The sequence below is a fragment of the Paramisgurnus dabryanus genome, chromosome 20 (genome assembly GCF_030506205.2).
Source record: "Paramisgurnus dabryanus chromosome 20, PD_genome_1.1, whole genome shotgun sequence".
Taxonomy (NCBI): Eukaryota; Metazoa; Chordata; class Actinopteri; order Cypriniformes; family Cobitidae; genus Paramisgurnus; species Paramisgurnus dabryanus.
The window spans coordinates 17,345,489-17,358,425 of NC_133356.1; the positions used below are offsets into that span (position 1 = coordinate 17,345,489).

At 35.3% G+C, this 12,937-nt stretch overlaps 3 protein-coding genes across 6 annotated transcripts in view; 2 read left to right on the forward strand and 1 right to left on the reverse strand.

The window, feature by feature from the left end:
* Positions 1 to 4,046, forward strand: part of vcla (vinculin a) — a 49,470-nt gene extending 45,424 nt beyond the window's left edge. For both annotated transcript variants that reach the window (XM_065296739.1, XM_065296740.1), the window contains 3 exons: positions 613 to 816; positions 2,129 to 2,233; positions 2,311 to 4,046. In XM_065296739.1, the coding sequence (XP_065152811.1) occupies positions 613 to 816; positions 2,129 to 2,233; positions 2,311 to 2,457 (456 nt within the window). In that variant the 3' untranslated portion in view covers positions 2,458 to 4,046. The remainder of the gene's footprint in view (positions 1 to 612; positions 817 to 2,128; positions 2,234 to 2,310) is intronic.
* A 102-nt stretch (positions 4,047 to 4,148) lies between these two features.
* ap3m1 (adaptor related protein complex 3 subunit mu 1) lies at positions 4,149 to 10,774 on the reverse strand. 2 transcript variants are annotated; one of them, XM_065296741.1, is made up of 9 exons: positions 10,690 to 10,774; positions 8,470 to 8,771; positions 6,979 to 7,150; positions 6,761 to 6,898; positions 6,538 to 6,623; positions 6,319 to 6,452; positions 6,014 to 6,221; positions 5,746 to 5,890; positions 4,149 to 5,198 (listed from the first exon to the last, which is right to left on the reverse strand). In XM_065296741.1, exons 2-9 carry the CDS (start codon positions 8,740 to 8,742, stop codon positions 5,098 to 5,100), a joined length of 1,257 nt encoding a protein of 418 aa, XP_065152813.1. In that variant the 5' UTR covers positions 8,743 to 8,771; positions 10,690 to 10,774; the 3' UTR covers positions 4,149 to 5,097. The 2 variants fall into 2 exon arrangements, with proteins under 2 accessions (XP_065152813.1, XP_065152814.1); XM_065296742.1 differs by having other exon boundaries at positions 10,694 to 10,768.
* A 194-nt stretch (positions 10,775 to 10,968) lies between these two features.
* Positions 10,969 to 12,937, forward strand: part of adka (adenosine kinase a) — a 168,947-nt gene continuing 166,978 nt past the window's right edge. The window contains exon 1 of one of the 2 annotated variants that reach the window (XM_065296743.1): positions 10,969 to 11,115. In XM_065296743.1, the coding sequence (XP_065152815.1) occupies positions 10,976 to 11,115 (140 nt within the window). In that variant the 5' untranslated portion in view covers positions 10,969 to 10,975. Of the gene's footprint in view, positions 11,116 to 12,448; positions 12,562 to 12,937 lie in introns of those variants that run through there. The other variant, XM_065296744.2, reaches the window with a different exon arrangement.

The window sequence follows — 12,937 nt, forward strand, 5'->3', positions numbered from 1 at the left end:
ATTAGCTGGCCATTCAGAGCTTTTCAAATCTGTGCGTTTCAGCAAGAGAATGAAATCTGGAGCTACAAAAATGTATGGTATGTGAAAAATAATGTGTTTTTTAACCATAAACCACATATTATATCAAATACACAAAATAATTTTGTTTTTAAGCACTGAAATAAGTGCACTTTAATAAAGTGAGTGAAATATATGGTCATTAAAACTTTGCTTACACAACAAAGTTGGTGGTGTCCTAGGCATTTTGCACAATACTGTATCTTCAACCTTTTACTAATTTTATACAGGCATGATGGATATGCATTGGATGAATATGAATTGGTTCTAAATACTATTTGTTTTGTCACGGCAATTGTAAAATCATACTTTTATGTCCTCCAAAGTTATACAATACATAAAACGTCAGCTATAAAGAAATGTCTGCTTTATTTTCATGAGCTTAATACTTTATTGAGGACAATGTTCTGAATCTCTACAGTCACAAAACTGTATGTAGGAGGATATTCTATTGTTTTTCATACGTTACATTTGACAATTTAGAGAAGGCACAGCTATAAACCCACCTTCAACAAAAAATCCTTATGTTCATTTCCGCACGGCTTTTTCTCTCAGGGTAATGACATCATTGCAGCAGCCAAACGCATGGCCCTGCTCATGGCAGAGATGTCTCGCCTGGTGCGTGGAGGAAGCGGGAACAAACGTGCCCTTATTCAGTGTGCCAAGGACATCGCTAAGGCTTCAGATGAGGTTACTCGGCTGGCAAAGGAGGTGGCCAAACAATGCACAGACAAACGGATTCGCACCAACCTTTTACAGGTCAGCGGCTATATGGATATTTGGATATCAGTTATGAGTCCAATATCTACGAGAAACAACATAAATATTAACAGTAAACAATGAGCAACTAAATAGATAATTAAAACTTGATTCCACATCTGACAAGCAATAGCCGTCATTTCACTGTCTAGGTAAGCTATACACTGCAAAAAATTATTTTCAAGAAAAAAATTCTTAGTATTTTTGTCTTGTTTTTAGTAAAAATATCTAAAAATTCTTAAATTAAGATGCTTTGTCTTGATCAGCAAAACGACCCAAGAAAATAAGTCTAGTTTTTAGACCAAAAATATAATTTTGTGAATAAAACGAGCAAAAAAATCTGCCAATGGGGTAAGCAAAAAATCGTAAAAATTTTTCTTAAACACTAAATTCAAGAAAAATTTGCTTACCCAATTGGCAGATTTTTTGCTTTATGCACAAAATCACTTACATTTTATATTTTTGGTCTAAAACTAGACTTATTTTCTTGGGTCGTCTTGCTCATCAAGAAAAAGCATCTTAATTTAAGAATTTTTAGATTTTTACAGTACTAAAAGCAAGACAAAAATACTAAGAATTTTTTCTTGAAAATAATTTGTGTAGACAATGCAAAAAAAAAAACTTTCTTACTTAGTATTTTGTCTTGTTTTGAGTAAAAATATCTAAAAATTATTAAATTAAGATGCATTTTCTTGATGAGCACAATGCCCTAAAATAATTCTAGTTTTTAGACAAAAACTTAACTTAAGTTAATTTAAGTGAATTTATGCTTAAAACAAGAACAATTATCTACCAATGAGAAAATTTTGATTAAATTAAGTGTTTAAGAAAAAAGAAATCTTATTTTTAGATTTTTTTCCACCCCATTGGCAGATAATTTTGCTTGTTTTAAGCTCAAATTCACTTAAATTGTATAATTTTTGTCCATAGACTAGAGTTATTTTCTTAGGTCATACTAAGAAAGAAAGTAATTTTTTGCTGTGGAGTGTGGACCCGAACTAGTCTGGCTATGAGTAACCCACTTTTAGCCAAAATATACTTGAATTTGGTGATATTTGGTTGTTTTTAACTAAATAACTTATTCCATCATGTAAGGAAAGTCAACAGTGATTGCCATGTGTTTGGTTTCATTTATTTATTCATTTTATTGAGTTATGGATATGGTTAGATGTCTGTTTAAATTTCACTGACAGCCCAGATTTAGCCTTGTCGTCTGGGCTGTTTGGATGGCTATTAGACATCTTTTAAATGCAAAAATGCTTGCTGGGATGAGTTGAAGCTGTGAAGACTAAAAGTGTTTTGTTCATTTTAGGTTTGTGAACGTATCCCAACTATCAGCACGCAGCTAAAGATCCTGTCTACAGTTAAAGCCACTATGCTGGGACGAACAAACATTAGCGAGGAAGAGTCTGAGCAGGTGAAGTCACATTCTGACTTTCTATTTAACATATTTAGGATTGTACAGATAGAAATGTAATTGTGTTTCTCTTTAAGGCCACCGAGATGCTTGTGCACAATGCTCAGAACCTCATGCAGTCCGTAAAGGAAACCGTGAGGGAAGCAGAGGCCGCCTCCATCAAGATCCGCACAGATGCAGGGTTCACTCTTCGCTGGGTCAGAAAGACACCCTGGTACCAGTAAACTGGGGATTGTTTTAATAAAAAACAGAAAAGAAATATAAAAGGACCCCAACCTTAAACTATTGGACATCAGTGTTCAGCTGTAGTTTAGGGATGACTGGTAGGACTTATTTTTATTTACTTACTAGTAAGGATACACTGATTACTTTATCCTTATGAAAGCTATTTTTGTCCTTAAAGTTTGCTATAGTTAAGTGTAGTAAACACAGGAAGCAGATTTTTAAATATATATTTTTGGTATGTTGGGTTTCCAAATTCCAGGTATATATATATTTTTTGCATGAATACGTTTTCTATTTTGTATTGGAGAAATATGGCATGGTGACTTACTGTAAATGCCTTTCTCTGACAGTGTTACAGTTCATGATAAAATTTACTTTCATTTAGTTTTTGACAATTCAATTTTCTTATTAAAAATGTATATATTTATATTTTTTAATGATGTCATCAGATCATTATCACAGTTCATTTTTTGTCACAAATATACATTACAAAAAATTACGTTTTATGTTTTGATTAATTTTTTTTTTTTTTTAAGTCTAATTCACTTTAACTAACTGTTTTCAACTCTTATTTATAATGAACTTTGCTTTGGCTTTGCTTTAGTATTTATTAAATGGGATAATCGATTTGTTTTAGTTGTTTTGGATGGGTCATGCAATTACAGAGATTTATCTTGCATGGCATGATTGATGCCAAAGATTTTTACATATACAGTATGTGAACTTATTATTCTTTATAGTTGTTATATACTGTATATAAAAAACTATATTGTGTTGTAAGTGTGTGTAGACATGAATGGTTAAACTAATAGCATCCTTTACACTTAATTCACACTTGTGAATGTTTCTGTTAAACTTGAGAGAATGAATGCAGCTTGTTTTTACACTACATAGCACTCATTTCCGAAAAAGCACAATTCACACAACAGTTGAACTGTTTTCTCTGGTATTTGGATACAGTGAACACCAAAGGCAGTCTTAATTTACACATAAAACAAAATGTAGTTGTAATTTTGAGGCTGTCCTCAGTGTGATTCCTTTTGTTAGTATTTCACTTGTTGTATATTGATAAAGGAGCCATCTTAAAATATCTTCTATTGGGTAAAATGACTAACTTATACACAAGACCCAGGTGGCTTGTTTATATGTGAAACCACTGTGTTTGAAGATATCTAAAGGCTGTAAAGATATGAATGTTGAATTCGAGTAGCACAATGCGTATCACCTTTAGCTGAACTCTTTATTATCTGACAGTTTATCAAAAGATGCTTCACTGCCTTGCATTCACCTAAACTCTTTCTGAAGTATATACACATTTGAAAGAGTACCTTATTCAGCCCCAATATAGTGCCTCGTTGTGAAAGTTTTCAGGGCTGCATTTTGTGTGTAATAGCATGTTTTGATTTATGTTGACATGTTGAAAATCAAATGTTTTGTGAATGTATATATGACACTACTGTTGACTTTTGTTTTTAGTGTCACATACAAAAAACATCTTATGTGCCTGAGAATAATAAAACATTCATGTGAGGCGTTTCATTTGAATACGTCCCTCACCAAATGTGTCAATAAAGCTAATGTCACGAGATACACTTTGGGCTCCAATTTCATATAAAACACTTGGTAATGTATAAACTGACACTGGAACGAAGATATATCTACAATTTTTTAAAAAAGCACACAAAATATATCAAATTTTGTTTCCAAACTTTATAAACCAAAAGGATTTAAGGTTATATTATACATATCTTCTATGCAATTACACTGCTCCCTTGACTTTCCCCAATTTTTTAAATGACATTTTATAAAATAATGGATTTACCCTTTTGTAATTGTGCAAATTCTCTTTAAAGCTTAAATGTGGTGGACCTGAACATTTACCATACCAAGTCAATGCAACAGGTTCATGGTCATGTGTGCTTCTAATGGCTCTGTAGTGCTTGCACATGACAAATAAAGTGTTAAAGAGACTGTTGAGAATGCTACTATCCATGTGGGTGTGACAGTCTTGTGTATTCGACTGCATAAGCATAGCTATGCTTAAAAAAAGGCAATTTGTGTGTGTAAGGCCTCTTTACAGTAGTTTTCTATTTAAAGGCCACTTAAAACAAGAGATTACAATACATAAACTGAATAATGGAATAAGGCCTGTGATATTGTTCTGTGCCAATATCAAATATTGTAGAGCATTAACTGATGTTATCTCATCTACATCACATAATATGTCCTACAAATCTACAATGCCTATATGGGTTGTGCTGAAACTGTCCAGTTTCTGTAACATTTGAATCATGTGTGCTATAAGGTGAACAATCCCTGTTTATGTTGGCAAAAATCGTTGCATTCCTGGCAGAAATACTGTAAATTGCATACTTAAAATTTGACATTATACAGTTTTGATAAATCACTGGAATGTTCTTTGTTGTGAAGATAAATATTCCCACAGAAATTTTCTCCAAAATCTTGCAATTTCCCAGTTTTTCCCAAAAAACAAAGTTTAACAATATAACGACAGATGTAACTTCAATGGGTTGATTATGTACAAGGTGCAGTCTTGTATGATTTGTCACTTGGCATCTCTACTAAACTTGTGGCATATCCATGTGATTCAGGGATGAATGAATCCCCGTGTAACAGTCTCACGTTCTGACCTGAAATTTTCCAGCCTTGGTCACATATTTCACACCCTTAAATGGTTTATACTTCTCTCCATACATGTCAAGCCGATTAACCTTCAGTCCTGTGAAGCATAAAAGCAAAAAAGTAAGAAAACTATATTTTTTATAGCACCTTAATTCAAACACTTTTGAGCGTTATTATTTAAACATATGGAGGGTAATATAAAATAACAAAAAACTGACCAAGATAAAAAATAAAGGAATAAATATAGAGCTCAGATGCAAAAGCTGCAGACGCACGCACCATCTCGTGGCACGGCCCCCACTTTAAGAACCAATGTTGTACAGTATGTGAAAAATTTGGAAGTAATTGGAAAATATTCAAATTGATATTTGTGAAAATAAGGCATTTCAATTAATGACTAATAACTTTTTCATTGCAATTAAAGTGAAATTACCGAACCTAAACATAAGAGCCTGATTATAAAAAGCTAATTTACATGAAAACGCAGATGCTCTGGATTTTGCACCTGAGCTCTTCATATGGTAATTATTATTAATTATAATAATAATAATAATAATAAAAGTTTTATCCCTACATTTAAATAGTTACTATAGCTATGCTGCCAAATAATAACAACCAAAGCTGTTAAAGGGGTCATAAGCTACCTGAGATTGCCAATTGTTGAATTTTCAGGTCAATGTTCAGGCTTGGGTTTTCCTCTGGTTTAGGTGCTCCAGACTGCAGACTGAGACTCCCTTTCAGATTGGGAAGCTTCTGAGGGTTAAGCTTCCCTATGTCCCACACTAACACCTACAGGACAACAGTGACTTCTATTAGACATTTTTCAGTTACATACAAAGAAAGACACAAAATGCTTTAAAATGATGAAACCGTGTCATTACAACCATAAACTTAGTTTGTGGAGTACTATACCTTTGTAACAGTGTCATAGCTGTAAGTTCCCTGAGTTGTATTGAGGTTCACATTAAGAATCGATTTGGGCATGTGTACGGTAATTAAAACACACTCCAATGTCTTTCCCATGGTCTGTTTAGGACCCACAGTGATGTCCAGTCTTCCTGAAGATCCCGTCTCAAAGAAACTGATATTCTGCTTCACATACACTGGGATTGCTACCAGGCTGCAGAGAAAGCAAGAGAGAGCGAGAGAAATAAATGCATTTGCAACACTGATACACCCTGTTGTTCTGCAGTACCTCTAATAGTTTTTTCACTTACTTTTGGGCACTGATGTGATATGACATGAGCTGAAAGTTTCCATCTGGGGGAATGAAGGAGATAACTTTCTCACTTTCCCATCTCTTGTATCGTACACACGGATGAAAGCTCACATCGTCCAGGATTCTAGGGTTCTGTTGAAAGAAAACGTAGACAGACATTCATAAAAAATATATCACAGGGGAAACAAATTGCCACGTGTATATTTGAGGCACTTACCATAAATGAGAGTGTAAGATCTGGCATTCCAGACAGCTTGACACAAGCATCAATCACACCCTGGATCTCTGCAAAAACTGTAGTTCCTGAAAATAAAATAAACCAATAGTAAGTTTTCATACTTACAATATCAGTTATTCAGTATTGTGCATTATACCAGAAACAAATACACAGTATCATGCATTTGTCATGCACTAAACATACTCGCATAAACCATTCTTACCAGACTTATCCAGGATGGCATCGATTTCTTCAATCACATCAAAGTAAGCCTCATTATTAGTATATTTTACACCAGCTCTTCTCCATGGTATATTGGAAAGCTGCCCAGTAGGGAGAGTCGCCCCTACATTACTACTGCCTGAGAATTGCAAATCAGTTGAGGTTTTCGGCATTTCATATGCATACACAAAATACATTAGAAGCTAATGGAAGTGTTACCTGTGATGGTGTTAACCATAGAGCGCAGCATTGTGGGAGGCCTGATAAGTTCCTTCAAGATGTTTGACTCTGTAGCGAGGGGGAATCCATTATCTAACATTTCCTCCAGGAGCTCATAGACTATTACCACATTTTCATTGATAGTTGTTTCAGAACATTCTCCAAAGTAATCCTGCGTAATAGATTATAAAATCATATTGTATAATACAATACAAGACATACAGTAAACATTAGGGGTGGGAAAAAAAATCGATTCTTAGATGAATCGCGATTCGGACGTGGGCTGATTCTGAATCGATTCACAAATGTCAAGAATCGATTCTTAAATGTTAGTTTACAAAATAATAACGTCACGTTATCAGAACCAAAAGGCGGAACCCAACTGGGGGAGCGGTAATGCACATGGACAACTTAAGAGAGCGCGCACTGCACGAGCGCATAGCGGAGCTTACAAGAGCAGAAGAGAAAGAACACTTTAAATGCTTGTAGGATTATACTGCATATACATTGAATTTAAGGCTGTCACCATTACTCTATTCTTTTTGAGGAGTTTAAAAAAAAAAATCCTTGAGTACATGTCGAGTACTCCTTAAAATAGCGGAGATGCGGTTTAGTGAATATTACAACTGTATCAGAAGGATACAAATCAGCGCTACGCTGCCTCTCTCTCTCTCGTTTGCTCGCTCACACACACCATGGCGTGCGTGTGGATCACTCCTGCATGAGGAAATAATGCGCATCCTTGTGAATTTTAGAAGTTAAAGACGACTGAGCTGCAGTGGCCTGGCAAAACACATTTGAGAAGAAAGGCGCAGCAACTCAAAAAGACCTGCGTGTTTCACAATTACTCTTTAAGACCATAATGACAATTTCGCACGTGGAGCAGCAGTTAAATTATGTGCGATCTACCGGCATTGCCTAGTTTGCGATCGACGTATTGGACACCCCTGCCCTAAATCATCCGCTGACTGTTTATATATAACATGAATATACTTCTGTAAAAATATGCACATAGTTTGTTATTCAGTCGCTGGGTGTGCTGTATATAAATACAGTAATACTGCCAATCACTGTGTATAATGATGATGATTAGATGCTTAACATTAGTCAGTTTGTGGAAGTTAATGCCAGTTAACATATAGAATTAATATGTCACGTTTAATTACTATTTTTACTGGTTTTAATGTCTTACAACAGAAACAGGACATATATGTATATAAGAATGACATTATTTATCCCTTAGTTGCATTAAAGTACATGTGACAGTTCAGACTAGTAGCAAAAGCGCAAACATTCACCTGGCTTTGAGAGCAAATGTGACGTAATAACGTCACAGATATGCAAATTATTACGTCAAGAATCGATTCGGAATCGAATCGGGACACTAAGAATCGATTCTGAATCGATTCATGAGGGTCCAAGCGATTCCCACCCCTAGTAAACATGCCTGAATAAAATCGCTAAACTGGACTGTCAGTGGTTTCTTAATACCTGAAAAGTCTCTGCAACTCGATGCAGAAATTCTATTACAAAGAGAGGAGGCACTTCTGTTTGGATGATAGAAACGAAGAAGATCTTCTCGCGATAAATGTTTATGAGATAATGATGAGGGGCCTGGATGACTGGAGGCACATTGTCAGGTTCCACCGCCTTTTCCCGGGCTTCGAAAAAATAATCGCAGATGGAGCGACTTATGACACTCTTCCAGTGTTTCTCCAGGAATATATCACCAACATTGTTTATCAGGAACAAGCTGTGAATCATGATGAGATGAGAGCTGAAAAGCCAAGAAGCTATAAGAGAATAAGAAATCGCAAAGTTAACATGGAGACTTGACATTTTATTGTAAATATCTGAAAATACAGTATGTGTCTGCTTTTCTTAGTCTGGGGAAAGCAGGGGCGAAAATTTCATCTAAATGTTGGGGGGGACAATAAACATAAAATTTTTCAAGAACAATTTTTGAAGGGGACACCAATAATACAGGCAAAATTGTACTTGCAAGGAAATGTGTACAGATATAAAACGTTTCTCTTTCTCTATGAACGGACGCAAATTTAATTTTAATACACATGAATGCAGAGTTGGAAAGAGTAATAAAATATTCTACTTAAGTAAAAGTTAAGTTACTTTAATAATATTTTACTTAAGTAAAAGTAAAGTTACTGGTCTAAAAATATTCAGAGTAAAAGTTACTTTTTTACAGCGGGGAGAGGTTTCTAAGGGATATTGAAGATTCGCAAAGCATTTGAAGTTTGATTTACTCAGAAAGTCTAGATTCCAGTGTATTTCATGCATTCTGACTTATTAACATAGTTAAAGAGTTGGATTCCTCATGCTAAACATTGGAAAAGGTTCAAAGACCCATTTGGACATATGACGGAGTATTTCAAGTTTTGAAAAGTTTTTTTTCTGACTACTGAATCTGTTACGTAAGCAGTCCAGGAAGTACTTTGGAAGTCCTTATATGGGCACTTCACCCAGAATAGTGGATGCACTTCACCAACCAAGAGCTGACTATAAATCAGCGTCACCAAATAAGTGTGTTTGTGAGGGAAATTTAAGCTTGTTCAGCTTTCAAAATAACCCAGCATTTTTAAACAATGAATGTGGTTTGTTCATCCAGGGGTAGAAGCGGTCGGCAAGTGTGTTTATTCTTGAAATGGGGCGGTCCTAAACAGATCACGAGTCGTAAGTGCTATGTAAACCTGCATTAAATGTCTGTGTTTTGTTGGCCATTGTGATATAATGATATAATGTAAATGACACGAACATGTAGTCAATCATAAGTTATCCATAGATAGTGGGATAATGTTTTGTGAGTGTTGCCTACTCGTGACTTCCTCCACCCGGGGTACGGCTTCAGCCTGGCTTTTTTGCCAGAAAGTAGTGGTACATCTGATCTGTCTTTTATGAATCTGATTAAACTAAAGACTATTTGTAGATGAATGATACAATACTACGCTATAGGACACTAAAATTAACATGAGATTAGCAGAAAGGCAGAATGCATAATAGTATGTATGATGATATAACTGTGCACTTTGTAAAGCAGTGCTTGTTTCTCTTGATCCAGAGCTTTCTGTAAGGTTGTCCCTGTGGATTCTATATACAGAGAATATATACAGTATATTTTAATTACATTTCCAGCTATTTAAATGAGCATTAATGAATTATCTGAAAATCATTATACCATGTACATATAGTGTATTGTTATAAATCGGGCTTCCTGAAGGCTGGTTATAACTCCAGATAGAGACTGAATATTTTAGTTCTCTTTTGAGCTGTGTGCAAACACTTTATCATTATCCACAATAATACAAACTTTTGTAATTTATAATACTTAAACAAACAGCATTTAAACTTTAAAACAAGATTTCTCTATATTAGAGTCCATATTCATTGGAAACGAAGCAAACTGGTAACGTTAGCATAGTAAATAGTTAGTTTAAGGAAGTGATTCACACAACAAATACACTTAAAGAAACACAGTTTTAAGTCAAAATCGGAATGTGTGACAGCGAACAAAACCATGTTTTAGAAAACGCTAAAGTTAAGAACCATTAAGTCTGAAAGTTTTGTTTGCTGAACGAGTTGCAATGTCCCGTTTTTTTCCGGTTGTTTGATATCATAATGTAGAAATAAATAAACGCAAGTAGTCGACTCAGCAAGCCCAACCAGAGGTAAAACGTATTTCTAAATAAAACTTACCTACAGATAGCTCTCTTGAATTTTTGCAGCGAAGACCCTTCACACTACGCTGGCAAAGTGGCAGATGTGTCAGTTCTCTTCTCAGTTTAGGCGCCCACATATAAGCCTGACAGAAATTATATCTAAAAAAACAGCTAAAATATTTATTTACACAGCATAATTTAGAATATACAACAATACGTATGCTACGCATGTGTATGTGTGGTATTAATTTTATATAGTTGATAGTTTATATTAAACTTAAATCTTGATTTTTACTCAGGCAGTACACAGCGACAACTGATGCATGTTTCTGTTGTCGGTGCCGCCAGATCCTCCTTCGCTCATCAATGTGGCTCGAGCGTGTCTGATAGATCAAGATCAGTACAGCATGGCGTCCGGTGAACCTAAAGCTAAGAAAATTAAACTAGAGGAAATAAAGCTCAGGTACGGTAAACACCAGCATTAGTTTTGAAGTGTATATTGGACATTGATGGGAGGGTGCAGATTGTAATTACAGTGATTTAATAATACTTTTGTGCAGAGGTCAGGTGTATTTCACAAGTCCTTGTGCTGTCAACTCAGTTTTACAAAAGCAGATTGTTGTTTGTATTTTAAAGCTGTATTAGATTACGTGTCTTGGTTATTTTCCACTCAACTATGAGCAATGCTGTTGAATGGTACTGCTGTCCTGTGTCTGATTTGATTCAGTTTTCATCATGACTTGCGTTATGGTTGTTGCAGTAGATAATGCCCATCTGTTTGCCATTGCCTATATTAATTCTCCTGCTGTCAAATTATTGCTTTCTGCAGGAAAGCTATTTATTTGTTACTTATGCTGAAAAACAACGATCGCGAACTCGTGATCATGCAGACTTTATTTAGTGAACAACCTCCACCCTCATCTAATATATGAATGGAGAGGTGGTCTCGTGTTGTTTATGTTGTATAAGCAAAGTTATTAGATATAACCCAAAAGTGTTATATATTGAACAATGGAGTGGATTGCATCTACTCTTTGTAAACGAAGCCCCGCGTGTCTATTGTTATGCATTCGGGTGCATACACGAGGTTTTCCTGCAAGTTTCCAAAGCATTAAAGAATTCATGCATTTACACGCAGTGTATCCTATTCAAGATATAAAATCTGCACAAATGTGTATTTTAAACAAGTTTTTGTTGTTCCGAATTGTGTAGGTCACTTGCAGATGGCATTTGTCCCTTTAAACTTGTTGGATTGTTGGTCTGGACTTGTCAAAGTAACCCATAATGTGCTGTATTGTTATAATGGAAAAGGGTAACAGGATAGAGATCTAATTTTACCTTGTTGCTAGTTATAGGCTATTCACCATGTTTGTGTTGTTAAAAATGTCATCAGTAAACTACGCTTCTCTTGCTAAATTGTAAATTACCTCTTATTTGGAAAACTGAATGAAAAATTAATGAATGTAAATTTAAAATGTAATTGATCATGCTTGGAGTACTGTTATGCAGATGAATATTTAACGTGGTTCGTTCTGTTTATGAATGATACATTTTAAAATAAACCACGTTACAAAAACAGCCCGCAGCATCCACTTGCATATGACGTAAAAATAACGCGAGAGCGAAACTCTACTTTCGAATCGCCCCGCGGTACTCTGATGTCATATGATTTGTCTGCGCAACGACTCATGTATTTGTATACGCCTGTGTTGACTCTAGGCGATTCTCACTGAAGTTAAATGACGTCCCATATTTACTAACTCAAAAACATGTCTGCACGATACGATAAACACCCTCCTTAGCCAATCAGCATCGAGGCGCTGCTCAGGCAGCTATTGCGCGTGCTGCTAACAGCAGTCAGTTAACTTCAGTGAGCATCACCTCAAGTCATCCTCATGCCTGCAGCCAGGTAAGGATCCAAGCGCCACTTTTCAGCTGTTTATGGCATTATATGAATATAAGGGCTTTCTTTTCTGCTTGTCTATCAGACCTTTTCCCTCAGTAATTAAAATGTATTGCAGAATTTGTTCGTTTTTATTGCAGCATTCTGCAAACGTTAGCCTATTGACCACAGTGCTGTTATCATGTTTTTAAATACTGCATTTTAGGTTTGCAGAAATAACTTTATTCACTGATTTCTTTGTAGGTTAAATAACATGAAAACATATGTTTTAGAACACCCCCAACTTGACAAACTTCCACACTGACACATCTGTGCTTGTTCACAGGTTTCCCATAACTGCCAGCATTTTACCCTAAGCAATTGATTTTTGTTGGAGATTATT

What these genes read in the sequence shown, in the direction of transcription:
- ap3m1 (XM_065296741.1), bottom strand. Translation starts at nt 8,742, where the DNA reads ATGATTCACAGCTTGTTCCTGATAAACAATGTTGGTGATATATTCCTG. An exon ending in ATCTTACACTCTCATTTATG is followed by an intron (nt 6,453 to 6,537) that starts GTAAGTGCCTCA and finishes TTCTTTCAACAG; the next exon opens with AACCCTAGAATCCTGGACGA. An exon ending in GCTATGACACTGTTACAAAG is followed by an intron (nt 5,891 to 6,013) that starts GTATAGTACTCC and finishes GTTGTCCTGTAG; the next exon opens with GTGTTAGTGTGGGACATAGG.